The following is a 25,957-nucleotide window of genomic DNA, read 5'->3' on the forward strand; positions in this document are numbered from 1 at the left end:
CCCTGCGGGTCGCCGGCCCCACGCAGGCGTGAGGCAGCCGCCGGGAGCGACTTGCAGGCGGCAGGACTGAATCAAAACCTAACTCAGAGCTTCGCCTCGGGCCCCGCAGTGAGTCAGTGGTGGGGCTGGGAGCGCAGCCAGGGCATCATTGCCTGCTAACACACACACCCCACACCCCCCCCCCCCCCCCACTTTACTTTCTTCATCGCTCCAGCCCTTTGCTAATTAAAAGTCTTTAATTTCACACTCTGGCAGCTGCCCAGTTGGCATACCCCTGCTCATTACGCCCAGGCCTGTTTTGGGGTTGAGAAAAGCGAGCTCTCCTGGTCGGTTGCTCCCGGCCCGTGGCGGTGGGAGCTGCTGAAGGTGCAAATGGCTGCGGGAGGGAGGGTGAGCTCCCGGCCCTGGCTCACAGCTTCCCCCCGTGGGAAGGGGAAGAGCCCAGGGTGGGGGGTTCTGAGCCTCCTGGGGTGCTGACACTTGGAGCAGGAGGAGCCTCCCCACCACCCGGACAGAGCTGCCACCTTTGAGCTGCTCACTGCCACCCGCAACTCAATGGCCAAGGGACTGTCCCTGTGTCTGGCTGTCCCTTACCAGCCTAAAACGGTTGAGGTTCTCCCAGGACCCCCCCCCTCTAAATCAAGGGGGAACCCCCCCGCTGGTTTGAGTTTGACTGAACAACCGAGCTCTTGACGCCCGATGCCTTTTGAGACAATCATTGGCCCGGCAGAAGCGAGGGAAAGGCTGCAGCCCATCCCAACCACCTCAGCGAGTGCCCAAGGACCCACGCTGACTCTGAAGCCTCTCGATAAAAAAGCGCCAGGATCTCCCGTTAGAGCTGCAAAGGTGCTGTGAGCAGCTGCAGAAGCGGGGCCGGGGTCAGGTCCCCATCTCATCCTCCCCTCTCTGGGATGATCAACCACCAGGATCGCCGATGGGAACTCCGTAAGCTAGTTAAATAAGTTAGCGTGGAGCGGGGTTGGTGTTAAAACCGCCGCTGCTGTGCAGGTTATTTATACCTTCCACATCAATCGATCGACGTGGGCTTTCTGCCCAAATCAATGCTGGTGCCCACGGGGTGAGGGGCAGCCCCCGCCAGACCCGGCAGCGCTGGCGGGCAGGTAGGAGGTCAGGGCAGGAGGGCACCACCGCCCCTGCCTGCTATTCCTGCAACGCTGCAGCTGCCCGGCGCGGCCGCAGCTGCCAAAACCAGACACCCTCTTCCCTGCCCCAGAAACTCACCGGGACAAACAGGATGCCAGAGACAATAGTTCATCCGAAAAAAAAAAAAAAAAAAAAAAAAAAAAACCATGGAAAAGGAGCACGGGCTCCAACGCCTCGCAGCAGGGTGAGGCTTCCCAACTGGGGGTGTCTTCCCAGGGCAGTGAAGAACCCCCTTCTTTTTGGCATGAAAAGGTGGATCAGATGATCGTAGGGGTTCCATCCAACCTGGTTTTCTGAAGAACTATTTCTAAAGAACCATTTCTTTATAGCAAGGACCAAGCCTGCCGGCATGGCTGCGGGATGGGGGGACAGGCTGTGTGTCCCCCCCAAAACCATCTGTCCCCGACGCTGCAAGCAGGGATGCTCCAGAACATCCAGGGAGATGGGCAGGAAAGGGACCAGAACAGCCAGGGAAAGGTGGCAAGGAGCCTGGAATCTCCCAGATCCAAGCAATTTTGGGTCATGGGCTTGCTCTGCCCCAGTTGCTCCGTCTCACTAATCTCCTCCTGAAAAACAAGCCACGAAACACCCACAAAAACCGGGGTGCGGCCCCAGCCCACGTTGTGCCGCAACCGGCAATTTGCTGAGGCAACGGCCGTGGCCCCGGCACAGCCCTGATGCAGACCGGTTCCCCCTCGGTACCACGAGCTGCTGCTCGGCATGTTGTACGTCGGGTGGGAAATTTGGGGGTGCTGCCAACCCCGGGGGGGGTTTGCAGTAGGGATGCCTCCCTTTAAACTTTTATTCGGGCACCCCGTCCCCCCTCCCTGCACCCCACGGGGAAAACCGGTGGCATGGGAGTGTCCTAAAAACTTCCCCAGGGCTGTGGTCAGCCTCCTGCCAGCAACCCGAGCTGGGCTGCCCCCCGCGGGGTTATTTTTAGTGTGTCCCCCCCTCTCTGGGACTATTTGGAGGGCTGGCTGGCGTCCCCGGCCCTGCGCCCTGCCTGCCTCCCGGCTCTCCTCCAGTTTGGGCAGGCGAAAGCCTTTCGGTGCTTTCTGGCGAGGGGCGCACAGAGCCCCTTCCCCAGTGCTCCCCCAGGAAGACTGCCCCCCCAGTTTCTTTTCAGAAGGGGGGGGGAAAGTTAGGGACAGCCCGGGGTGAGCAGTGTCCCTCGGTGGGACGCGATGGGGAGTTGCTCTGGGCATGGCATGTCCCACTGCCCCTCGCTCCCACGCTGTGGTCTGGGCTCCCCCCGTGGGCGCAGCCCCCCAGGCACGGGGGGGGGGGCGGGGGGGGCTGTGCCCCATGGCTGGGATCCCTCATGATGGCACGTGGCGGGGTACCGACCCCCCCCCCAGCAGAGGCCAAATCCTGCATCAGGGATGTGCTTGTACCCACTGGCTGGACCTTACACTGCCAGGACCCCCCCACACCTCCTTCTAGGCCCCCACGGCAGGGGGGTTACCCCAAGTTAAGTGCAGCAGAGGTTAGGTGAGGGGTGACCCCCACCACCCCCCCCCATTGCTGAGCCTTTCCCCCCACTCTGGGGCTTCCCTGAACCCCTCAATTTAGGGTGCGTGGGGATCCCAGTCCTTTCCCAAAGGAGGAGTGGGAGGGGGGCACAGGGGGGAACAACACCCCCATGGCCACACGTGTGTTTCCCCCACCCCACCCCCCCACTGCGTCCACTGGGGTGCGGGACCCCCCCACACACCCGGGGGACACCCCCTTTCCTCCCTTAACAGCCGGGGGATCCTGAGCCCGGGGTGCAGCGGGGAGGAGTCGGGGTGCGGGGCCGGGGGGGACCGGGGCGGAGCGGGCCGGGGGGGTGGGCGGGCTCGGGGCGGCGGAGCGATGGAGCCCACGGGGCCGGTACGACCGGGACGGGACCGGGACCGGGACCGGGACGGGGACCGGGGCTCCGCTGCCCCGGGCGGAACTTCGTGCGGTTGCGGTGGGACAGGAGGAGCGCAGAGAAATGGGGAAAAACGGGGAAAAACGGAGCGGGGGAGGAAGAACGGGAGGAGAAAAAAAAAAAAAAGACGGGGAAGAAAAAAACGGGACGGAGAGGGGGAGCGACGGGGAAAAAACAGGAAAGGGGAAAGTGGAGGGTGATGGGGATAAATGATGGAGACCGGGGGGCGGGGGGAGACAAAGGGGGGGCAACGGGGGAGATGGGGGAGAGGGAGTGGGGAGAAATGGGAAGAAGAGTGGAAATGGGGAAACAGAACTGGAGGGGGGGAATGGGAGAGCAAAGAGGGTCCCTAATATCCAGACATGGGGAGGGGGGACCCCAAGAGAGAGGATCTGGGGGAACCCAGGGTGGGTTGGGGGTGGCCGGACCCAGCGTGGGGCTGAGCCCCATGGGCCCCGGCCCCTCTCCCCCAGGAGCCCTCGCTGTACACGGTGAAGGCCCTGCTCATCCTCGACAGCCTCGGGCAGCGCCTCCTGGCCAAGGTGAAGCCCCCCCCCCCGCCCCACCTCCCCTTGTGCCTCAGTTTCCCCAGGGGAAGCTGCCCAGGTTCCCCCCCCACCCCCCCAGCTCAGGCATCTCCCCTTCTGTCGAGCTGCGGGCTCTCGGAGGGGTTCTGATGGTGACTCTGGGGGGGGCCCAGAGGGGGGCTTGGGGGTCCCAGCGCATGTCCTGCCCTCCCCCCTCATGCTGCCCACCCTGCCCGGCCCCGCAGTACTACGATGGCACCTTCCCCACTGCCCAGGAGCAGGCGGCTTTCGAGAGGAACATCTTCAGCAAGACCCACCGGGCGGGCGGTGAGTGTCGGGGGGGGACCCGCTCGGGAGCTTTTGCAATCAGGGGGAACACAGCTGCAAAAATTTGAATGTTGGGGTGGAGGGTTGGCACCGGGGTTGGAGCAGCATCCCCTCCAGTGCAGTCCCGGGGGACTCTAACGCTGTCCCGTGTCTCCCGTGTAGGTGAGATCGTCTCTCTGGAAGGACTCACAGTGGTCTACAGGAGCAGCGTCGACCTCTTCTTTTATGTGGTGGGGGGCTGCCAGGAGAATGAGGTAGGTGGAGGGGGGGGCGGGTAGCCCCGGGGACCCCCGTGGCCTCACTGACACCCCCCGTGTTTTCCTGCAGCTGATGCTGTCGGCCGTGCTCGCTTGCCTCCTCGACACCCTCAGCCACCTCCTGCGGTGAGTCCCCGGGGCCACCCAACCCCAAAGCCACGTCCCTCGGGTGGGGAAACTGAGGCAGAGCACAGGGAGGCGGTTTGCATGAGCTGGCATGAAACCCCCGTCCCCTAACACCCCGGGTGGGACAGGGCCAGTGCTCCTTCGGGGTGACAGGGGTCCAGGCCCCAGCACTTTGCACGGGACCCCGGGCTGTGACCGGGAGTGGGTGCAGCGACGTCTCCCACCTGCTCACCCGCAGGAGGGAGGTGGAGAAGCGCTGGCTGCTGGACAACATGGAGGGGACGTTCCTGGTGGTGGATGAGATCGTGGACAGGGGGTGAGCTCCTTCTGGGGGGTGGGGACGAAGGGGGACAAGCAGCCCATAGCACTGGGGGCTGCAGGGACAGGGGGTGGCATCGTCCCCCTGGGTGCTGGGAAGAGGCTGGGCCCGTCTCAGTGTGGCAAGGGGGAGCTGGGCACTGCACACCACAGGTGCTGCTCTTCCTCAGGGCATCCCAGGGCCTTGCAAAAGGAGGGAAACTGAGGCACGGGGCAGTGATGCCCGGGTGGGGTGCAGCAGGGATTGTGAGGGAGCCGTGCTGGAGGTTGGGGGGGGATCCTGGTGGGATCGGGACGGCACTGCTCCACAGGGTGATCCTGGAGAGCGACCCTCAGCAAGTGATCCAGCGGCTGAGCCTGCGGGTGAGTGCAGCCATCCCTCACCATGGCCTTCCTCCACCCTCCTCTGCCTCTCCTCACCCTCCTCGGCTTCTCTGTCTCCCCCCCCCCCCCCCCCCCAGGCCCCTGAGCCAGCACCGTACGGCTTCGTCCTCTTCGACTACCTGGCAGGCAGCTCAGAGCGGAGGGACGTGGGGGACGACGGTGGCCACGAATAGGTGGCCCTGAGGAGGTGCGAACCCTTCCCTGTGCCTGGGGGGGGGTCCAGCAGGGGTTGGGGTCGGGGTCTGGCAGCTGCCGGAAAGTTCCCAACTGCATCAGGGTGCTGGGCACTGAGCAGGATGGGTGCCAAGGGGATGCTCCCCATGTCGGGGCACCCAGTGGGTCCCGTTCACCTCGCTCCCAAAGCTGCTGGTCCCCTTCCCTCCCCCAGGTTGATGACAAACCTCTGTCCCAGCAGAGCATGTCGCAGGTAAGCGCTTCATTAGCTTCACTAACGAGGGGGTGGGTTGCCCAGCTTTACCCAGCAGGAAGGAGATGGGGCACACTGTGGGTCCCACTCCTATTGTCACCCCAGCGTGGGGTCCCACACCCCCCTAATTGCTCAGCATGAGGCGTGCCCCCCCCACTCCCTGCCCAAGGGAACTCAGCTGTCCAGCTGGGAAGGGCACCCCAAAAATCAGCCTGGCCCCAGCCCCATCCCTGGGTTTCTCATACCAGGTCCTGCAGCCCACCAAGGAGCACATCAAGCCATCCTCACTGACGTGACGGCACCAGGGTCTCCCCTCAGAGGAGCTGGTTGCAAAGGTGGGACCCCAGCACCGGGGGACACCGGGACACACGGACCTTCCCCAGTATCCCCCCACTCCAACCCCAGCCCAAACCCTGCACCCCAGCCTGCATCCCTGGGCCAGCTCCTCCTCAGCTGCACCACCTCCAGAGGCCCCTTCCCAGGTCTTGTATCCACCCCCCAGCGTTAATAAAATCAAGGGAAAAATTAAGCACTAATGAAAAATTGATTCACCGTTCCTGCTCACTCCCAGCAGAAGCTGGCCACAAATAAAGTTTTTTCCCCCCGTTCAGTGTCCTCTCTCCATCAGCGGTATTGGGGTGGTGGGTCTTCATGGGTACATCACCCATCGAGGCCGGGCTCTGGGGGATCTTCTGCTCTTTGGTGTGTTTTCTTTGGAGACAAAGGCAACATGTATGGGATTTTCTGTTAAATCTCACTCTCTACGGGTTCATAATCTCAAGCCACCCCAGATCAACGGGGTCCAGCACAAGGTGGCCTGGGGCTGGCGGGACCCCACACAGAGAGAAGAGCCTTTGCCTCGCCATGTCTAGGGGGTGGGGATGGGTGCACGCAGCTGGGCACCCAAAACGCTGCTCACCAGTGGGTGCCCATGCACGGGGCAGGTGTGGTGATTGCACCCATAGGTGGGCGCAGTCTGCTCTGACACGGTCACGCCGCACCATCCTGGGACCACCCCACCCCACCCCACCCCACCCCACCCCACCCCATCCCATCCCACCCCACCCCACCCCGGTACCTCCAGCGCCTCTTGCGCGACGCTCCCTAACACCGCGATCGCAGCGTGGCTCTTGCTCGCCTCTCCCTGGCGCGGCCACGGCTCTTATTTGCATATCCCCACCCCTTCGCCCGGCACGCACCTCCCTTATACGGTGTGTGGCACCGCCCCTCTACGCGCCTTGGCCACGCCCCGCTCCCGGATGCCCCGCCCCTCCCCGGACTGCGCATTCGCGATCCTGCAGCGCCACCTGCCGGCCGCCACCTGCCGGGACACCCCGCCCGCCCCGCCGGACCCTCCCCATCACAGCCCACCCCCCCCCCCCCATTGGGATCCTCCAAATCCTCGGGATCCCTCCACCCTTGGGGAACCCCACCCCCAATCAAAATGACTCCTCTCCTTTGGGACCCCCCCCCCCCCCAAACCAACCTAGGGACGCCCCTGCTGTGGGACACCCACCCACACCCCCTCCACCCACCAGCGTAGGTTCCCCCCCCCCGGGACACCCCAACTTAGGGACATGCCCCCCCCCCCCCGCAATGCACCCCTTTCTGCACACCCCTCCCGACTGCCCCCTCCCTCCCCAAAACCGCCTCCCCACCTGCCTTAGCCCCTCCTGTGGTCACCCCCCCACCCTGCAGCCACGTGGACACCACCCCACCCCACCCCCCCAAGAGGCATATGTGTGTGTGTGCCCCCCCAAAACACGAGTGACACCCCAAAGCCACCCCCGTCCCACACCCAGGGGCGTCCCCGATCCCGGGGGGGCTGCGGGGAGGGGGGGGCGCTCCGGGCAGACGTTGATGGATGCGCCAACCCCGGCCTGGGACCCCCCCGGAGCCGGGGGGAGCAGCTGGCAGAGCCACTCGTGTCTCCCGGGGGGGGGGCCCAGGCAGATGTCCCTACAGCCAGGACACCCCCCCCCCCCCATGGCACCTCTCTGTTCCCCCCACGGCCCCCCCAAAAGCCCCTTCTCAGGGCTGTGAGAGCCCCTCGTGTCCCCACAGTCGTCCCCCCCCCCATACACACACACCCCCCCCACCCAGGAGCTCGCAGCCCCCCCCCAGCTGCCCCCCATAATGGGCAACAAAGGGCAGTGCTCAGCAGGACCTCCCACACACACACACACCCAAAAAACTGGGGGGGTAGAAGGGGACCCTGAGGGGACCCCCCCCAACCCAGGGGCACCCCAAACCTGGGGACCCTGGACGGGACACGAAGCCCACTCCGAGTCTGCTCCCCACGGGTGTCTGCGCTGACTGGGGGGGGGGGGGGGTGGTTGCCCCATCATGGGGGGGGGGCTGTGTGCCCCCCCAGCTGCCCCTTGGGGTGGGGACCCCGGGTCCCCCCCCTCCCTTCCCATCCCGGGCAGACCCCCAGCGAGGGAGCAGAGAACAAAGAGGAGGAGGAGGAGGAGCACGAAGGCCCCGCAGTCCCGGCCATGACAGCTGGTGCCCCCCCAAGTGACATGGGGACAAAGGCGCCGCTGCGGGACAAAGGGGCTTCACTCCCCGGGGACTGTGGGGTTTTGGGGGGGGGGGGGGGGGGCGGACGACCCCAAGCTGTCACTCGTGGGGGGGACAGGGGGCTTCCCCGGGACAGACAGGGCTGGGGGCTACCAGCCCCACGTGCCCCCTGGCTGGACCTGAAGCGCCCCGCCAGCCCCCCAGATCCGTGCGACCCCACGGCTGCACCACCCCCCAAACCCACGCTGACCCCACAGCCATGAGACCCCGAAACCCTGGCGGCCTGCCTCTGTGCCACCCTGCACCCCAAATCTCTGCCACTCTGGGTCCGCACCACCCCCAAACCCCTGACACCCCCAAACCGTGCAGCCCCCAAACCCCACAACCCCCAAACTTTGCAACCCCCCAAACCCCTGACATCCCCAAACCGTGCAGTCCCCAAACCCCTGACACCCTCAAACCCTGCAACCCCCAAACCCCTGGGACCCCCAAAGCTCTGCCACCCCCAAACCCTGCAACCCCCAAACCCCTAACACCCTCAAACCCATGCCACTCCCAAACCTGACACCCCTAAACTCCACAACCCCCAAGCCCCTGACACCCCCTAACTGTGCAGCCCCCCAACCCCTGCCACCCCCAAACCCCACAACCTCCAAGCCCCTGTCACCCTGTACTCAGGTCACCCCGTCCCCCCCTTTTCTCCATCCCCACCCCAGCTGGGACCCCGAATCCATGGGGGAGATGATGGGGATGCCTGGGGGTGCAGGGCACAGGGGATATTGGGGGACAGTGGCTGTGCCGGGGGTGCTGGGGGTTCTGGGGGTGCTGGGGTGGATGTACTGGGAGTGCTGTAGTGGGGGGTGGCCAAGCTGTGGGTGCTGGGGGGGGGTGTGGTGCTGGGGGTGCTGGGGGTTCTGGGGGTGCTGGGGTGGGGGGTGGCTGTGCTGGGGGTGCTGGGGTGGGGGTTCTGGGGGTGCTGGGGGGGGGTGGCCGTGTTGGGGGTGCTGGGGGGGGTTCTGGGGGTGCTGGGGTGGGGGGTGGCTGTGCTGGGGGTGCTGGGGGGGATTCTGGGGGTGCTGGGGGGGTGGCTGTGTTGGGGGTGCTGGGGTGGGGGGTGGCTGTGTTGGGGGTGCTGGGGTGGGGGTTCTGGGGGTGCTGGGGGGGGGTGGCCGTGTTGGGGGTGCTGGGGGGGGTTCTGGGGGTGCTGGGGTGGGGGGTGGCTGTGCTGGGGGTGCTGGGGGGGGTTCTGGGGGTGCTGGGGTGGGGGGTGGCTGTGCTGGGGGTGCTGGGGGGGATTCTGGGGGTGCTGGGGGGGTGGCTGTGTTGGGGGTGCTGGGGTGGGGGGTGGCTGTGTTGGGGGTGCTGGGGGTGCTGTGGGTGCTGGGGTGGGGGTTCTGTGGGTGCTGGGGTGGGGGGTGGCTGTGCTGGGGGTGCTGGGGGGGGGATTCTGGGGGTGCTGGGGTGGGGGGTGGCCATGCTGGGGGTGCTGAGAAGGGGATTCATTAGCGGGGGGAGAGGTGGTTCCAGCAGCCGCCATGATTGATGGCCTGGCCTCCATCTTGTCAGCCGGGTTTTGTCTCCCAGCCGGGGGGGGCGGGGGGGGGGGGAGGGAAGAGAAAAGGAAAGAGGAGGGAAAAAAAAGACCCCGGAGCTGGCGGGGGGGGGGGGTGGGCAGCAGGGGTTGGGGTGCCGAGGGAGGGGGCCCCTCCTCGCCCGTCCCCGGGCTGTCGCGGTGATGGATGGCCAGGCCGGGGGCAGCCGCCTCGCCACGCCATCCCCACTGGCGGGGGGGGGGGGGGGGGGGCACGGGCTTGGGGACCCCCACTTCTCTGGGGTTGGGGGGGGGGCCCAAGCAGCCCCCAGAGCCCAGACAATGGCTGCACCCCCTGCACGATGAGCCCCCACTCCCTAAAAATCCCCTGGCTGAGCCCCCCCCAACTCATCACACCCACGGGTGCTGCTGCACAGGGGGGTGGCTGCACGCAGACACCCCCCCCCTGCCAACCCTATCCAACCCGGATCGCTCCCCAAAAATAAATCCTGAGGATTTTCCCCTCGCCAGTACCTTGTCTCTTCCCTTCTCTCTATTTTCACCCCCCCCGCCAAGGCTCTGGAGGAGCCCCCAAACACCCAGGACCCCTGAGGCGGCTCTGGGGGGGCCGTGGGCCAGCGCTCCCCCCCTGCATGAAGCTGTCGCCCCCGGTCCCCGGGTGATACATTCGTCCCCGGGTGCGCTGGGGCATCTGTCGCCCCGTTACGGATTTGTTTTAACGATGAAATTTAGAGCCCATTAAGCAGCTGCAGTGTCTGCCCGTAGGAAAGCGCAGGCAGAATTGAGGGGGGGGGATTTGGGGGGGGGGGGGGGGGGGGGGGTAGGAGGTGCCAGCCCCAGCCACATTTTGCTGTCCCCACCCCACGGAGACCTCAGGCCTGGATTCTTCTTCTTAAAAATTGGTGAAGAGGGGATGGAGGGGGCGAGGTGGGGAGGGGGGGACGACGGGGAGAAGGATGCAGGAAAGGATGCAGGGATGGAGCTGGGGGGGGGGGGGGGAATGTGTGGGGCAGGCAAGGGCAGGGGGGCTGGGGACAGCTATGGGGATGGTTGGGGACACGGCAGAGGGAAAGGGGGGGGGGGAGGTGGGACACACGCGGGTTGGCCCCCCAGATGGTGGGGCTGCGAGGCTCCCCCCCCCCCGCGCCGGCTCTCTGCTGCGCTTCGCAGCTAATTGAGTGAAATGGCTGTCAGCGATGTAATTAAAGGGGAGCGCGAGTGCTCGGGCAGGCCTCAAACAGATGGAAGGCCCCTTAATTGGTAATTAAATTCCTCCCTGGCAGGTGAGATGGAGCGGCAGCCGGGCCCCCCCCGCCCTCCAAGCCGGGGAGGGGGGAGGCAGAGCGGGTCCCGGCCCCATCGGAGCCGAGGAGGGGGATGATACAGCCGGGGGGGGGGTCCCTTTGTCTGCCGCTTTCTGGGGCAAACCCAGCCCCGACCCCCCATCTCCTGCAGCCCAGGGGTGACAGTCACCCAGTGGGAAACTGGGGGGACCCACAGGGAACCCCAACACTTGGGGGGGGGCTCCTTGCCCCAGGACTGGAGGTCCCTCCCATCTATACTGGTCCCCGTCCCCTCCACGTGTGGGTGGGGAAGAAGTGGGGTGCAAGCAGGAACGAGCAAGCGGGGGGGGCTGGAAACCCACACAAGGGCCTGCTGCCCGCCCCCCCCCCCCCCCCCCAGGCACTGAGCCCCACCAGGCACGGGGGGGGGGGATATTTTATTTTTCTGCCATTAATGTCGGAGATAATGGGAACAGCGATCGGCGGCGCTGGGCAATATTTCATGCAGGAGGGGACGGTGGGGATGGGGCCCCGAGACAGTGATATTAATAACGGCCCCACCGCCCTAATGAGGGGGGGGGGGGGGGCCACCTCGGGCGGCGGGTGTATCACGGAGGGGGCCACCGACTCATTTAATTCCCCATTAAAGCCCCCGCGGTGCCGCGGGCCCCCTGCCAGCCGTGACCTCTGGCGGGGGCGCTGCCCTCTGCCCCCCCAGCCCCGGGGCCACCGTGAGGGTGGGGGGGGGGGGGGGGCGGGCAGTGGGGTCAGGCGCCGGGGGCACGTTATTTCCAGGATAAAGGGGGCTTTATGGCCGGGACCCCCCCGGTGCTGGATGCCTTCCCCAGAGCTCGCTATGGAGACGGTGACCCCGCGGTTGCACGGGTTCCCCTCCCAAAATCGGTGCTGAGCTCCTGGCAGGATGGGGCCCCCCCGCCTCCCCAAGCACCCACCAGCCTTAGGGGTGAAGGGGGGGGGACACACAGACACTCCCCACAGTTCCTGGCTCCGTCCCCAGGCGGTTGCAGACACCATTTAATTTGCCCGTTAATCACCGTTAGCGGGAACGAGGGGCCCGGCTGTGTCTCCGTGACCTTCACCCACGTCCCCACAACGGGGGCCACACGCCACCGAGCATAACTGCCGTGGGGGGGGGGGGGGGGCGTGGGGGTGACACGGGACCGTGGGGTGCACCTGGGGATCTGCCCCCCCCCTCCTTCCCCACAGCCCGTGGGGAGAGGGATGGGGACAGCACCCCACACAGCCCCACATCTCGCTCGGGTACAGGATGTGCCAGGACCCCAAAGGGACGGGACACCCCCCACCCCCCCCCAGCCCAATGGGGCAGGAGCCCCCAGATCCCCACAACCGGATCCCATCAGGGCAGGATCCCCCAGATCCCATGGGGACAGGGACACCAGTGCCCCCCCCCCCCTCCCCTCCGTGGGGGCAGACTCCCACGGCTGCACCCCCAGCCCCGGGGGCCGTGGGACCCCCTGATCCACTGGGGACCCTCCCGCCCCACAGAGCACCCAGCCCACGGGGTGGGGTGGAGGGGTGGGGGGGCGTGGGACAGACCCACGGCAAAGCCGAACCAATGAGCAAATGGAAGGTGGCAGGGGGGTGGGACAAAAGAAGCACAGGGACCAGTAGCCTGCCGGGGGTGTGGCCAAAGAATGACGTACAGTGGGTGTGGCAGACCCCTCCCAGAAGATGCGGGGGGGGGGGGCTCTAGCCACGCCCAGCCCAGTAAATCCCAGTACAGCCCAGTAGGTCCAGGCTCTGCCCTCCCCCCGTCTGCTGGGAAGCGATGGGGGTGGCGATGCCTGGGGGGGGGCTGGGAGGGGGGGGGGTGTGTGATTAATGGGGGCCATCGCTCACTGTCCGGCGGGGGCGGGGGGCCCCCCCCCTCAGCGCAGCGATAACGAGCGGCAGGAATAATGAGCGGTGTCACTCCACTTTTCATCGTGATGGAAAGTCATTACAGGCGTCACCGGCGGCGACAACCGGCCATGAATCAACTGCTCTGCTATGAAATTAAAATCGAATCGCCCACCCCCACCCCCCCATCACCCCACACTCACCCCCCCCCCCCCCCAGTAAGGGCTGTCATCCCTGGGGGTGGGGGGGAGCTCTGACCACCCCCCAAGGGCCACCCCAAGGACGAGGCGCAGGGCTCCCACACCCCTGGGGTCACCCCAAGAACTGACGCAGAGCAGGGGATTGGGGGGCTCCTCTCCCCCCCCCCCCCCCCAAAGTCCAGATCAAAGGGTAGGAGAAAGGCTTTAGCTTTATTCAGCAATATCCACACCCCCCAAGCGAGGCCACGGCCATGTTACCAGCAGCCTGAGGCTGCAAAGTGTGTCTGGGGGGGGGGGGGAGAACAACCCCACCCCTGCCCCTCTCCGTGGGTGCCTGTCCCGGGTGGGGGCTCACAGGGAGACACCCATCAGGTTCACCGGCCGCCCGCTGTAGCGCTTGGAGACGTCGGCCTCGATCTGCAAGACAGAGCCAAGGCATTGGAGGTGGTGGGGGGGGGAGAATAAGGGGGTGCAGGAGTTGAAAATAGGGGGGGCTCCACCTCCCTCCCTCACCAGCTTCTGGAGCTCCTTCGTTTTTTCCAGCAGCCGGTCGAGTTTGGGCTCCAAGGAGCCCTGCTCTGCCAGGGCCTCCTGCCGTTTCTGGCTCATCCCCTCCTTCTTGGCCAGCAGCAGCTCCGCCTGCTTCAGCTTCTGCCGCAGCAGCTCACTCACACGGTCCACGTACCTATTCGGGGAAAACCCAGGACCTCCTTCACCCCCATCGCCCACCCAGGTGCCACCCCCAGGACCCCTCCACCTCCAGCTCTGCCTCTCACAGAGCCCCACAGTCCCCACACACACTTCCAACCCTGACCCCGCTGTGTTTTGGTTTGGTTTGTTTTTTTCCCCCCCTCCTCCGAGGACCTGGGGGAAGCGAGGATCATGAAGAGGTGCTGCATGGTGCGGGTGCAGAGCTGGCCCAGCAGCGCCCGGGTGGTGGCCAGGAGGGAACCCACACGGGCACTGGTCTGGCCCTGCAGCACGGCGGGGGCCAGCTGGAACTGGTTCATGGCCACGATGTCGGCCTCCTCCTCCATCTCCACCAGTCGCTGGGAAAGGAACAGCTCCAGCTGCGGGGACAGGGCGAGGGGACGCTGGGGTACTGCCGTTCCCCGCGTCCGAGACGGCGGCAGGGCTGCCCCCGACCCGGCTGCCGCGTCGTCCCCACCTCCATGAGCTCGTCGATGAACTGGCTCCGGGTCTCGGGGTTTTCCAGGAGTGTCAGGGCGTCGGAGCCACAGGCGACCCCCTCGGGCACTGGGGGTTAGGGTTAAGGTTAGGGTAAGAGGGGCAGGGACGCAGCAGGGAAGAGAGTTCCATGGCTCAGAGTCTGGTCCTACCCCCCCACACATCCCATACGGGGTGCTCAGCATCACCCCACGGCACCTTTTAGTGGAAACCCCAATAGGTCTTTGTGCCCAGGGACACTGCAGGCGGGGAAAGGGGAGTAAAGGCAGGGTGGGTGCTGCCTGCCACCCACTAGGACCCTCTGGGTCCCTTTGCAGCCATGCTCACCCTCAGTGCCAGCCTCCAGCACCGTGATCTGCACCTCCTCGCTCTCCCCGTCTCCCCAGTCAATGCCATCATCCTGCTGCAAAATAAAGAGCACCCTGTGGGATGGGGGAGCCCGGGACACTCCCCGGGTCCCCAACCCGGCCCTGGAGCAGGGCCAGACCCCAGGATCACACAGCCAGGGGTCACAGACCTGGGGACCGGACTCCAGCGTGATCCCCCAGTCAATCTCCTCGCCCTGGGCTCCCCCGTCGCCAGCAGCACCGTCACCCACCCGGCTCGGCTCCAGGGTGAAGTCTCCCCAGTTGATCTGCGGGGAGAAGGACAACAGACCCCCTGAAACACCGGGGGCAAAGAGCCTAACCCAAACCGTCACGGGGCAGCCCCGGCACCGCGGCGTGTGCCGTGTCCATACCGTGTCCTCCCCCGGCGGCTCCGGCACCTCCTCCACCTCCGGTCGCTCCACCTGCAGCGGCTGGAGCCCCGTCCTCCACTCGTAGACAGTCGTGTTGCCTTTCTTCCCCACGTATCGCAGCAGGGGCACCACCAGCTCCGTGGAGCTGGCAGCCACCGTGGGGACATCAGCGCCCAGGCACAAAGTGGGGACCTCCCCCCCTCCCCCCCCCCCCCCCCCCCTCCCAGAACCGTCCCCAAACCCCACCAGGGTCCCCTTTGGGAGAGCCCCAGAGCCTGGGGGCAGCCACCAGCCCAACCCACTGGCCCCACATGTCGGGGAGAGGACACGTGGGGGGTATATCCCTGTGCCCCCCCACCTCTCGCACACGAACTCCACGCAGGCCTGGTAGAGCTCGATGGCCTCGGAGAGCGCGCTGACTCCCGCCCCGATCTCAGACAGCAGCGATGGCAGGTCCTTCACCAAGGCCAGCAGCTCCTGGCGCACGTTGTCACCCTGGGGACAGAGCAGGGATGTGTCAGGGCAGCTAAAACACCCTCGGGGTGGCTTCACCCTCTGCTTGATGAGCTAGACGTGGGCAGAAAGGGAACTGCGGGGTCACCTCCACCCCCCCCAACTCCTCCTGTAGGTAAGGCGACACCGTGGGGACATCGTATGTGACACATGGACCCAGCCTGAGCCCTGCTGAGGCCAAACGCGGGCGTCCGGGGGCTGCTTCGGGGAGGGAGGTGGCAGAGGGGGACGGGGCGCAGGGACTCACGGTGATGCCGTACTGCTTGCAGGAGGTGAAGAACCGCTCCCGCAGCTCGGCCGCCCGCAGCTGACACTCGTCCTCGCGGCGGGCGAAGTCCAGCTGGGCCTGCTGGCACCGGCTGATCTGCTTCCGCAGCGAGGGGATCTCGTAGCTGATGCTGCGCACCAGGAGGCTGGCAAGCTCGGCTGCAGGGAGAAAGGGGAGGGGGGAAAGTGGGGGGTGCTGAGAGGCCGTGCCAGCCACCCATGAGGCCCTCAGGGTGCCCCAAGCCATCACGGAACCAGCTCAGCGTCCTCACCCCCGTGGGAGTTGTCAATCCATCATGTCCTACCCCTTTCCCTGCCCACCCCATCCTCACCCCAGTTTGGAGACCGAAAGCCACCCATTTCCCACCCCACCACCAAGGGTTTTTCAGGAGCCACCTCACCCAGGTAGGTGTTCTCCTTCTCGTAGAGGGACACGATCTCCTGCCAGTCCTGGGGAGGGGCGAAGCAGAGGGTGGGGGAGGCTGCGGACACGTTGCCACCCGTCCCCAGGCCCGTGCTCACCTTCATGCGCTGGGACGAGTAGCGTCCAAAGAGGTTCTTGGTGGAGGCCTCAGTGCCCTTGAGGATCTCCACGATCCTCCGGCAGTGGAAGTAGTGCAGGTCTGCGTGGGAAAGAGGGAGGGGACGCGGTCACCGGGACGTCTACCAGGTGCCACCCTCCCCCAGCTCAGCCCCAGGGGAGCGGGGGTCTCTGGAGGGGCTGTGCCACTGACTCCCCATCGCTTCGGAGCTTGCCATAACCAAACCCTCGGGAACAGGCGACACCCACCGCCCACGTCCCAGCTCTCCTGTGCCCCCCCCCAAGCCCCCAGCCCCACTCACAGGCCCCCGCCAGCAGCTGCTTTATCTCCTCGTTCTCCGGCATGTCTTGGATGGCCACGTTGATCTTCTCACGCACGGCCAGAACCTGGTTCTGCCATTTCAGGGTGCAGTGTCTCCTGTCCACCAACCAGTCTGCGCGGGAGGGAGGGAAACGGGGAGGGGGTCAGCTGGGAGAGGGACCCTGGAGTGGGGGGGAATCACGTCTGGGAAGGGCTGGAGGGGAAAAAGCCGGGGGGGGGGGGCGGGTGTGTCACCCCATTGCTGCCTGCACCGGGACAACACGGCACAGCACCAAGGTGGGCAGCGCTGAGGCCACAAGCTGCCACACGCTGGGGTGACAAACCCACCCGGGGAAGGAGGACGCGCGTGAGCGGTGCCAGCCCACTCCCCCGCCCACCGGGGCGTTCCCCCCCCCCCCCCCTAATTCCTGCCCACCCCGGGAGGCTCGCAGGGGTTAAGGGTGCCGTACCCAGCAGTTTGCCGGTCTGGATGTCGATGGGAACGTTCTGGTAATCCTGGGGAGAGACCTGAGGGGAGGCGAGGGGCGGCGGGGCCTGGTGGAGCCCAGCCGGAGCCGCGGCCGGGCCCCCCCTTGCTCCAGCGCCCGGGCCCGGCCTGTCCCCGCTCCCCCGGGCCGGGGCCGGGTCCCCGTCCCCTTATCCCGCTCCTCCCACCCGGGCCCAGCCTGTCCCCGCTCCCCCGGGCCGGGTCCCCGTCCCCGTCCCCTTATCCCGCTCCTCCCACCCGGGCCCGGCCTGTCCCCGCTCCCCCAGCCCCGGCCCCGGCCGCCCCCCCAACCTCCATGCCGCCCGCCCGCCGCTCCGCTTCCGCGTTTCACGGCCGCGGCTCCCCTCCCCTCCCCGGCAGGTCAGCCAATCAGAATGCGCGCTGTCCAACCGGCCCCGCCCCGCTACCAATCAGAAGCGAGCGGCGTCGCGGCAGCGCCACGTGCCCGCGTCCCGGTTGGCTGGGGGAGAGGGAGAGGGCGGGGAGAGGAGGCACCGCCGACCAATCAGAAAGGGTCAGAGGGGGGAAGGAGAGGAGGTGCGGCGCACGCATGCGCAGTGTGGCGGATCCCTCGGGTATCCCCAGAGCAGATCCGGGGTCCTACAGGGACCCCTGGGAGCCCCCCCCCAGCAGATCCCAGATCCTTCGGGGATCCCCATCTGTCCCCAGAGAAGATCCCAGATCCCTCGGGGACCACTAGGTGCCCCAACGCAGAGCCAGGATCCCCCCGGGATCCCCCAGCTGCCCCAGAGGGTCCCTTGGGGATCCCTGGAAGGACCCAGAGCAGATCCCAGATCCCTCCTCGGGGACCTCGGGGTGCCCCAGCGCAGAGCCAGGATCCTTCGGGGGTCCCCAGCCGCACCTGAGAACATCCCAGGTCCCTCCAGGATCCCTGGGATCCCCCCCCCAGCAGATCCCAGATCATATGGGGATCCCCAGCAGCCCCCAGTCAGATCCCAGATGCTTTGGGGGATCCCTGTCTACCCCCAGAGGAGATCCCAGATCCCTCGGGGACCACTAGGTGCCCCAGCGCAGAGCCAGAATCCCCCTTGGCATCCCCCAGCTGCCCCAGAGGGTCCCTTGGGGATCCCTGGAAAGACCCAAGGCAGGTCCCAGATCCCTCCTCGGGGACCTCTGGGTGCCCCAGCGCCGAGCCAGCATCCCTCAGGGACCCTCCCGCTGGGAGGAGCCGCCCCCCAGGATGCCCCCGGGGGACTTGGGGGGGACCCGCTGCCTGCAGCCCCCCCCCGGGGCTGTCGTCACGCCAAGGGGCACCCATGGGTGTCACCCACAGCCGGGACGTGGCCCCGCGAGCCACGCGCGTCCTCGCCTGGGGAGGGGGGGAGATGGTGGCTCTCCTCCTCCATCCCCCCCCCACGGCATGACCCCATCCCCAGGGCCGGCGGTGGGGAGAAGCGGGCGGCAGGAACCGGTCTGGCAGCCCCTGGTTTCGGCTAATCCCGCCGAAAGTCACCCCGGCCACTGTCCCGCCGGCCGCCCTTAACTCCTGGCTGCCCGAAACACGTGCCGCGTGCCACCCCGGCACCCTTGGGTGACCTGCCCTCGAGGCCGGCGAGCCCAGCCTGGTGCCACGGTCGATGCCAGGACCCGGAGCTGCCGTGGGCCGGTAGCCATCGTCGGGGCTCAGCCCTGGGTTCCCCTGTCATGAATATTCAGCCGTGGCGTGGCCCGGCCCCGCTGTTTGCTCAGGCAAGGAGGGGTTTGGTCGCGGGTTCACCTTGACGGGGGAGCAAACGGGCAGGTAGACGGCACCTGCCTGTGCAACCGCGATCGGAGCCGTCCCGGCACCCCCCTGGGGACCCCCGGGCTGGGCGGAGGCGTGGGAGGCGCAGGTAGACAGACGGGGTGCCCGCGGTGGGGAGTGGGACGTGGAAAACCCCCCCCCCCCGCTGCCAGCCCCGGGGGGATGGCACGGCCACGGTTGGGTGACAGGACCCACCCGGCTCTGGCATGAGGAGGGGGCAGGCGGCGGGAGGCATGGCGTGGTGTTGGGGGGGGACACAGCAAATCAGCCCATGGGGCCACCAACCATCTTCCCTGGGGCGGTGGCCTCGGTTTTAGTGTCCTTGTCCCCCCTGTGCCAGCACCCAAAAGCGATGCCGGAGGCACCACCCAGGAGGAGCCGGGCAGGGGGTCGGTCTGTGGGGTTGGCCGAGCGCCGCAGGGGCACGGAGCCACGCTGGCCCCCCGGGACGGGGACCTGGTGCTGGGAATCCCCTCCCTTCCCCGTCCCTGCCCTGGAGCCACGCTCGGCACCGGAGCCTCCTGAGGATTCCCGGGCCCCCACCGATGCTCCTGCCTGTCCCTGCAGCCAGGGTTGGGCGAGAGAAAAACCTCAACCCCGGGGTGCAGCGGGTGGTGACCCCACCACACCCCCCCCAGCGCCTCCCCAGCTCCCACCTGCTTCCCAGTTCCTGTTCCTGTTTGCTTACTGGGCGCCCTCCCTGCCCCGCTACACGCAGCTGATACGGCAGCTCCCGGCGGTGCCGGCAGCCTTTCCCCGGGGCTCGGCAATGCCCAAGTCACCGGAGCATCCCCTCCCGGTACCCGTGGGGTCCTCCTGCCCCAGCTCCATGCAGCCCCCCCGCAGTTCCTGCCACCAGCATCCCAGCAGAGATGGCAGGAAAGCACCAGAACCGCCTTCAGCAAACATGGCACCAGGCTCCCCCCGCATCGGCAGCCGGTGTCCCTTATCCATCCCCGTCAACTCCGGGATATGGCAGGGCTGAGGGACCCCCCCAGAGGGAGTACAACCCCCACCTCCATTTCAGGGATGGCCGAGAGCCACGGCTGGTGGAAGCTGACCTTCCTGCGGAAGCGCCGGTCGGTGCCCACGGTGCTGTACGAGAGCCCCGACAGCCACGCTGCCACGGCCGGCGAGAGCCCGGAGGGGCCGGGCGAGGAGGGGCCGCCCGGCTTCACCGCCCGCCTGGAGAAGATCGTGGACAAGAGCAGCAAAGGCAAACACGTCAAGGTCTCCAACTCGGGACGCTTTAAGGAGAAGAAGAAAGTGCGGGCGACGCTAGCCGAGAACCCCAACCTCTGCGCCGCCAGCGAGCGGGAGGAGAAATGACCCGGCCGGTTGTCACCCACCGGCCACCACCACTGGCTGCCCACGCCGGCTCAGTTCCATCCCTCCCGGGGACACCAGAGCACGGGGCTTCGGAAGGAGGAAGGACTTGGACTGGAGTTTATTTAAGGGAGAAGCAAGGACCCTGTTTAATCGCAGCCCCTGGGGCTCATGGCACCCCGGGGGCAGAGGGAGAACCGGGGAGCAGAGCCCAGTGCAGCCCGTCCCTCCTAGCTCCCCCTGGGCAGGGGGAGCCCCCCCGAGGCTGACTGGTTCATGCTGGGATGAGGATGCTCACCCCAGCTCGGTCGCTTGCCGTGGACCACCAGACTCCATCGTTCACGCAGCTTTGCCCTGATCCCAATCCCCTCCTTCCCATCACTCCTGTGGGATGTGGGGGACCCCCCCCCACCACTCCTCTCCCAAACCCAAGGGGCTGCAGGCAGAGCCCCCCAACACCACGTCCTTGCCAGCAGTCACTCCCAAACCAGGGGATGCGACGCTTCTCTGCCCCGAGGGAACGACCCTGTGGGCAAAGTCGTCCCCCCACCTCCCCGAGCTGCCTCCACACGGGGACCTTGGGGGGCTCTGGGCTTCCCGGGAGGAGCCGTATTCCCACTCGCATCCTGGAATCGCTCCCTGCTCCCGGAGGGAGAGAGCCCACCCTGAGGGCAGCCTTTAGCTTCTTGCCACGGCTGATAATTAACTGTTGTTAATAAACCAGGTCTGGAAGCAACGGCAGCTCAGGGGTGCCGGGCTGGGGGGGGTGGGGGTGGGAAGAGCTCAGCAGGCCCAGCCTGGCAGGGTCGCGGGGTTGGGGGGTCCCTGCCGGGACCCCGGCGGGGAGCAGTGCTGGCTGCCACTGATGTGGGGGATCCCTGACTGTACAGATTAAGGGGGGGGGGGAGGGGACACGGACATGCAGGGGTGGCCGTCACCAGCGCTGCCAGCCCCAGGGTGCCCTCCCTGGGGAGCAGGGTGCGGCCGTGCCTGAAGTCAACAGGAGCAACCACTTCCCAGCTATTACAAAAGCCGGATGGTGCCAAGCGCCAGAGTCCAACCCCGTTCGGCGCAAACCCTGTGCCAGGGTGGCCCAGGGCCACCGTCGGCCCCCACCCTTGGCTCTGTTTGCTCACAGGCTGCTCTTTGTCCTGGGCTGGCAGCGCCGGAGGGATCCTGCCTGAGAGGGAAGGGAGGGAGCGGGGAGGAGGAGAGCTGTGGGTGCTGAGCAGCTCATTTACGCCCATCGTGGTGGTATCTGGCCTCCCGCCACACTCCTAAGACCAGGATGGGTGGGAGACTCTGGCTGTGCTGCCAACCCCTTCCCCGGGGACATCAAGCTTCCACCTCGCGCTGTCCCCTCGGGGTGACACCAGACCACACGCCGTCCCCTCCTGTCCCACCACAGCCGCGGTCCCTCAAGGGGTGAGCGCAGCCAGGAGGGACCGAGGCCACCGAGCCCGTCTGTGACGGCGGCACAAGGTGTGTGACAACCCCCCACGGCCACCCGGGTCCCCCCATCCTGAGTCCGACCTGCTGGGAACCCACTGGGGGAGCCCCAGCAAAGCCCCCCGGGGCACGATCCTGCCCCGAGAGCCAGCGACTGGGAGAGCAAACACGGAGCCAGGGAGGGCGAAGGTTATCGGGTCCCAGTTTCACTGGGACGTGGCCCAGTGGAGCGAGGGCTGCCAGGACCTTCTCCCGGGTCCGTGGGCCGGGATCCCCAGCTGCACCGAGCTCCGACTGCCAGTCAGTGCAGCCCAGCCCCGCGTGGGTAAATATTAACCCAAACTCACAGCACGGCTCCGCACCGATCAGGTTTTATTTTTTCCAAGCTCAGACAGGCAGCTGCGGGGCAGGGGGAATGGGGAGAGGCACCTGCCTTGCCCCCCCCCCCCCCCCAAATAAGCAGGTTGAGGGCTGGGGTCCCGCAGCTGCGAGGAGATGGGGTGCACAAGTGGCAACACACGCACAGCCAGCCACGAACACGGTGGTGCCATTAAAGCTGCAATTAAATAAGTTATCGCACGGACGGGGCGCGCTGCACGGTTCCAGCTGAACCACGAGGCACGAGCAGGGCGCGGGCAGGGGGTTCGCTGGGGTCTTCCTTGGTCCTTCCAAAATCATTCCCATGATTAATTAACCACCAGCGGCGCTGGGAGCGGTCGCTCCCCACGTGTTGGTGAGGGGAAGCAGACGGTCTCGGGGACCCACTGGCGGCTCTCGGGAGGCACGAAGGGAGATGAGGGTCTCGGGCTGGACCAGATCCCCCCCCCCCCCCCCCGAGCTCAGCACGCATCTCCCGGGGAAGGGCAGAGCAGGGCCAGCCCCGTTCCCCCCCGGGGCATGATGAGGGGACAGGTTTGGCACAAGGTGACGCTCCTGATCGGGCGACTGCAGCCGGAGACGCCGGCGGCCTCACGGGGCGAAGCGCTCGAAGACCCATTCGCCCTCTCCCCGGTGCGTCATGTCTCCCAGGGGGGCCGAGCCCTCCCGCAAGCGGCGGAAGACGATGCGGTCGTGCAGGCGGTTGGTTTGGCCCTGCCAGAATTCCACGACGTCCGGCTGCAGGATGTAACCCCCCCTGGCAGGGAGACACAGGGCTTTAAGGGTGGGGGGGCCCCCCACCGGTGGGCAGCACCCGCAGCCCCCCCCCCCCAGCCACGACTCACCAGTACGCCGGCTTCGGCACCGCCGTCTCCCTGTACCGCTCCTCCAGCTCCGTGTTCTTCTTCCTTAAATACTGTGGGAAGGGGAAGGTGGTGAGCGCGAGGGCGGCTGGAGCAATCCTGGTTTCTCCGGGCGCTGTCATGGGGAAAGGGACGGCCGCTCACTGTCGGGGGGGGGGACACACAAAATGGAAATGCATGCTTGGAGCAGGAGCCCCTCGGTGCTTGTGCTCGGGCTGAGGGGCCTGCTCCACAGCCTAGCATGCATTTCCATTTTGTCTCCCCCAACATCTCCCCCTTTTTTGTTTTCTAAAGCAGCTAACATTACATTGCCTATAGCTTTATCGATCATGCACTGTACATATTGTATTACACACGGCACACACACTAATAATATGCATATAAAGGTCAGTAATCAAAATACACCTAACAAAAAACGTTTCACCCATATCCCTACACTGTTAAACCAGTCTCCAAAAATGTTCCATTCATGATGTTCTTGTAGCTTTCCCACTGGCTTATGCAGTTCTTCAATTTAGAGTGGCCCGATAAATTCATACAGCACGGATCGTTGAAATCTTCCTAAGCTACAAGGTCCTCCCCTTAAATGAGATAGAATCCCAGGCCAAGCTCTATCCCCATAAATAAGAAACACCCGCACGGGTAAGGCTAATGGGCTTTTGGAGGAGCGTGAAACGTTGCTTGATGTATAATTACACCACACATTACTATTGCTATGTATCACTAAAGATGAATCTACGTTTTGAACAGACAATTGATTTTTTTCCCCTGTAGAGTGAGGTACAACGGGAGACATTTATTAAACCTAAACCAGTTACTTTTATATTCTGCAGGTGCATTTCCATTACTATTCGTTTTCTCAAATTCCTTAACTACACATTTTTGGTGCTTCCCCCCCAGCACTTTTCCACGGCCTCAGCAATAGCAAATTCTGCTCCCCGCCACATCTGTTACTTTCGCTTCCAGCACCCTCATTCCTGTCGGCCCGATCCAGCCCCAGAGCTCACCTCCCTGTCCGGAATGACGGTGCTTTGCCGGCTGACGACAGCCCCGATCTGGCTGCTCTTGGGGCGGGAGTGGAAGTATCGCTCCGATTCCTCCTCCGGCAGCCGCTTCACCGAGCCCTCGATCCGAACCTGCGCCAGGCACCGGCCAACGGCCGCTGAACGGGCCGCGTGGAATCACCCCGTCCCCTAACAACACCCCCCCCCCCCCCAAAAAAAAAAACACACAGGCACTCCCCCATCCCATCTCATCCCCCAGGGGCTGGGACCCGTCTGACTGCGACCCCCCCCACCCAAACGTGTGAGTCCCAACATCCCACCCCAAGGGGGAAAGCGCCCAAATGCGCTCCCTCCGCTCCCCCCCACACCCCCGGGGGACCCCGACTCGCCTGCCGGTTGAGGGGTTCCCAGTAAAAGACGAGCGAAGCGAAGGGATTGGAGTCCTGGGGTGCGGAGAGATGAGAAAGACGAGAGAGCTGTCAGCAACCTAGCATTTAAAAACCAGAGGAAAACCCTGTGCTTTGCCGCGGCAGGACCTGCCCGCGCTGCTTCGCTTTCAGAGCCTCAGCCTCAACGTAAAGGGGCTGGGAAGCTGTCAGCCCCCCCTCCCACCCCCCCAAATTCGCCCCCCCGGCGCGGCCGCAGCCCTCACCAGCTCCTTCCCTTTACGGCTCTCGTGGTTGGTGAAGAAGCGGAACCCGTCCTGCCCGAAGCCCTTCAGCAGCACCATGCGGGCCGAGGGCTTCCCGTCCCTGCGGCGGGAGAGGGGGAGGCAATGATGGGGGTGAACCCCCCCCCCCCCAAAATCCTGGGGGACCCCCTGCCCTGTTCCCCCCCCCCCCCGCCCCATCCCAAACCCCGGCCTCACCTGGTGCAGGTGGCCAAGCACATGGCGTTTGCCTCGCCGATGGCCGGGCAGCCCACGGCGTCCTCGAACCAGACCCCGAATTGCTGGATGGGGTCGTGGGAAGCCAAGTGCTGCTCCTCGAAAGCCTGGGGAGATGGGGGGGGGATGTTGTAAAGAAGGGGGCGGGGGGGAACCCCACCACTTTTGGGGTGACGCCAGCCCCGGGGGGTGCAGCACACGCAAGGAGCTGGGGGGAACACAGCCAGCATGAAAAGGGGAGGGGGGGGGGGGGTGTCACTTCATTGTTGGGGGGTCACCCCAATTCCAGCGCCACAGCCAGCATGGGGTTGGGGGGGGGTGGAGTCACCCCCCAAGCCCTAGTGACAACCTCAGGGTGGGGGGAACCCCAATTCCTGGCCACAACCGGCCTGAGGTGGGAGGGGGGGACACCCCACCCTGGTTCCAGGGTAACTACTGAATGGTGTGGGGGGTGGGGGTGTCCCTCCAGCTTTGGGGATAGCCTGGGGGTGTCACCCCAATTCCAGGGGGTACAACTAGCACGGGGGGGGGGGGGTGGTGGTGGTGTCACCCCAGGACTTAGGGACAGGGGCTACCCTGGCTCTAGGGTCATTATCAGCACGGTGGGGGGTCACCCCGGGACGTGGGGACAGGCTGGGGGGAGTCACCCCAGTTTTAGGGTCACCCCGGGCTGTGGGGACGTCGTGTGTGGGGGGTGTCACCCCAGTTCTAGGGTCACCCCGGGCCGTCGGGGACAGGCTGGGGGGGGGGGTGTCACCCCAGTTCTAGGGTCACCCCAGGGGGGGCGTGGCACCCCAGTTCCAGGGTCACCCCGGGCCGTGGGAACAGCCTGGTGGGGGGGAGGAGGGGGGGGGGAATCGCCCCGGCCTCCAGCACAGAACCAGGCCGGGGGTCCCCGCGTCCCCGCTCGCGCCCGGCAGCCGCCCCCCCGTCCCCGCCGAGCACCCCCCGTCCCCACCTCCTCGTCCCCCCGGTAGCTTTTCCGCAGCGGCCCCAGATCCATCCCGGCCGCGGCCGACGGGAACCGAGCGGAGCCGAAACCCCGCCGCGACCCCCCCCAAACCGCGGCCCCGACATGGTCCCGCCCAGGGGCGCGGCTTGTATGAGCCACGCCCCCTTCCCCTCCGACAGCCAATAGGAAGCGGCGAAGCGAAGGCGGGGACGGGGAGCGGTGCCAGCCAATTGGAGGGGGCGGTTCGGGGGCGGAAGGCGGAGACCCGGAAGTGGTGTCAGGGCTGTAAACAGGAAGATGGAGGGGCTCTTAAAGGTACAGCGTCCCCGGGGGCGGGGGGGGGGGGTCGCAGGGGGTCGGGGATGGAGGGGGCGGAGACGGGGCTCGGCG

General features: G+C 66.3%; 4 protein-coding genes and 1 long non-coding RNA gene across 9 annotated transcripts; 2 read left to right on the plus strand and 3 right to left on the minus strand.

The window, feature by feature from the left end:
• The first annotated feature begins 3,015 nt into the window (after positions 1 to 3,015).
• Positions 3,016 to 6,053, plus strand: COPZ2 (COPI coat complex subunit zeta 2). Of its 3 annotated transcripts, none has more exons than XR_006164808.1 (10): positions 3,016 to 3,039; positions 3,556 to 3,624; positions 3,855 to 3,936; positions 4,099 to 4,190; positions 4,264 to 4,319; positions 4,558 to 4,635; positions 4,949 to 5,000; positions 5,099 to 5,208; positions 5,410 to 5,448; positions 5,697 to 6,053. XR_006164808.1 is itself a non-coding variant. In XM_042787073.1 (10 exons), the coding sequence occupies exons 1-8, from the start codon at positions 3,022 to 3,024 to the stop codon at positions 5,192 to 5,194; spliced, it is 543 nt and encodes a 180-aa protein (XP_042643007.1). In that variant the 5' UTR covers positions 3,016 to 3,021; the 3' UTR covers positions 5,195 to 5,208; positions 5,437 to 5,448; positions 5,697 to 6,053. The 3 variants fall into 3 exon arrangements, 1 of the variants encoding a protein (XP_042643007.1); XR_006164809.1 differs by having other exon boundaries at positions 3,885 to 3,936; XM_042787073.1 differs by having other exon boundaries at positions 5,437 to 5,448.
• LOC122152773 lies at positions 5,974 to 6,635 on the minus strand. The gene is made up of 2 exons (XR_006164810.1): positions 6,527 to 6,635; positions 5,974 to 6,159 (listed from the first exon to the last, which is right to left on the minus strand). It is a non-coding gene; the product is annotated as an uncharacterized LOC122152773 (long non-coding RNA).
• A 6,443-nt stretch (positions 6,636 to 13,078) lies between these two features.
• CDK5RAP3 (CDK5 regulatory subunit associated protein 3) lies at positions 13,079 to 17,293 on the minus strand. Of its 3 annotated transcripts, none has more exons than XM_042787065.1 (14): positions 17,236 to 17,293; positions 16,907 to 16,952; positions 16,438 to 16,569; positions 16,117 to 16,217; positions 15,996 to 16,044; positions 15,575 to 15,753; positions 15,173 to 15,309; positions 14,815 to 14,959; positions 14,593 to 14,709; positions 14,403 to 14,478; positions 14,056 to 14,144; positions 13,752 to 13,957; positions 13,401 to 13,572; positions 13,079 to 13,304 (listed from the first exon to the last, which is right to left on the minus strand). In XM_042787065.1, the coding sequence occupies exons 1-14, from the start codon at positions 17,239 to 17,241 to the stop codon at positions 13,239 to 13,241; spliced, it is 1,521 nt and encodes a 506-aa protein (XP_042642999.1). In that variant the 5' UTR covers positions 17,242 to 17,293; the 3' UTR covers positions 13,079 to 13,238. The 3 variants fall into 3 exon arrangements, with proteins under 3 accessions (XP_042642999.1, XP_042642998.1, XP_042642997.1); XM_042787064.1 differs by having other exon boundaries at positions 14,403 to 14,475; positions 16,907 to 16,964; positions 17,236 to 17,288; XM_042787063.1 differs by having other exon boundaries at positions 16,907 to 16,964; positions 17,236 to 17,287.
• A 1,219-nt stretch (positions 17,294 to 18,512) lies between these two features.
• On the plus strand, positions 18,513 to 20,699 carry PRR15L (proline rich 15 like). The gene is made up of 2 exons (XM_033003068.2): positions 18,513 to 18,797; positions 19,737 to 20,699. Exon 2 carries the CDS (start codon positions 19,739 to 19,741, stop codon positions 20,036 to 20,038), a length of 300 nt encoding a protein of 99 aa, XP_032858959.1. The 5' UTR covers positions 18,513 to 18,797; positions 19,737 to 19,738; the 3' UTR covers positions 20,039 to 20,699.
• A 1,140-nt stretch (positions 20,700 to 21,839) lies between these two features.
• Positions 21,840 to 25,700, minus strand: PNPO (pyridoxamine 5'-phosphate oxidase). Its single transcript, XM_042787072.1, has 7 exons — positions 25,574 to 25,700; positions 24,598 to 24,722; positions 24,382 to 24,481; positions 24,119 to 24,172; positions 23,733 to 23,861; positions 22,708 to 22,778; positions 21,840 to 22,619 (listed from the first exon to the last, which is right to left on the minus strand). Exons 1-7 carry the CDS (start codon positions 25,616 to 25,618, stop codon positions 22,454 to 22,456), a joined length of 690 nt encoding a protein of 229 aa, XP_042643006.1. The 5' UTR covers positions 25,619 to 25,700; the 3' UTR covers positions 21,840 to 22,453.
• Positions 25,701 to 25,957: the final 257 nt, after the last annotated feature.

Source organism: Tyto alba, unplaced genomic scaffold (assembly GCF_018691265.1).
Source record: "Tyto alba isolate M040663 unplaced genomic scaffold, T.alba_DEE_v4.0 Super-Scaffold_12, whole genome shotgun sequence".
NCBI classification, from domain to species: Eukaryota; Metazoa; Chordata; class Aves; order Strigiformes; family Tytonidae; genus Tyto; species Tyto alba.

Excerpts from the sequence above, each read along its gene's own strand:
- PNPO (XM_042787072.1), bottom strand. The coding sequence starts at position 25,618 with ATGGATCTGGGGCCGCTGCGGAAAAGCTACCGGGGGGACGAGGAG. Across the intron at positions 24,723-25,573 it reads GCTACCGGGGGGACGAGGAG|GCTTTCGAGGAGCAGCACTT; the intron begins GTGGGGACGGGG and ends CCATCTCCCCAG. Across the intron at positions 24,173-24,381 it reads GCCGTAAAGGGAAGGAGCTG|GACTCCAATCCCTTCGCTTC; the intron begins GTGAGGGCTGCG and ends TCCGCACCCCAG.
- CDK5RAP3 (XM_042787063.1), bottom strand. Across the intron at positions 15,310-15,574 it reads GCAAGCAGTACGGCATCACC|GGTGACAACGTGCGCCAGGA; the intron begins GTGAGTCCCTGC and ends CTCTGTCCCCAG. Across the intron at positions 14,960-15,172 it reads GTGGAGTTCGTGTGCGAGAG|CTCCACGGAGCTGGTGGTGC; the intron begins GTGGGGGGGCAC and ends GGTGGCTGCCAG.
- PRR15L (XM_033003068.2), top strand. The coding sequence starts at position 19,739 with ATGGCCGAGAGCCACGGCTGGTGGAAGCTGACCTTCCTGCGGAAGCGC.
- COPZ2 (XM_042787073.1), top strand. Across the intron at positions 4,320-4,557 it reads ACCCTCAGCCACCTCCTGCG|GAGGGAGGTGGAGAAGCGCT; the intron begins GTGAGTCCCCGG and ends GCTCACCCGCAG. Across the intron at positions 5,001-5,098 it reads TCCAGCGGCTGAGCCTGCGG|GCCCCTGAGCCAGCACCGTA; the intron begins GTGAGTGCAGCC and ends CCCCCCCCCCAG.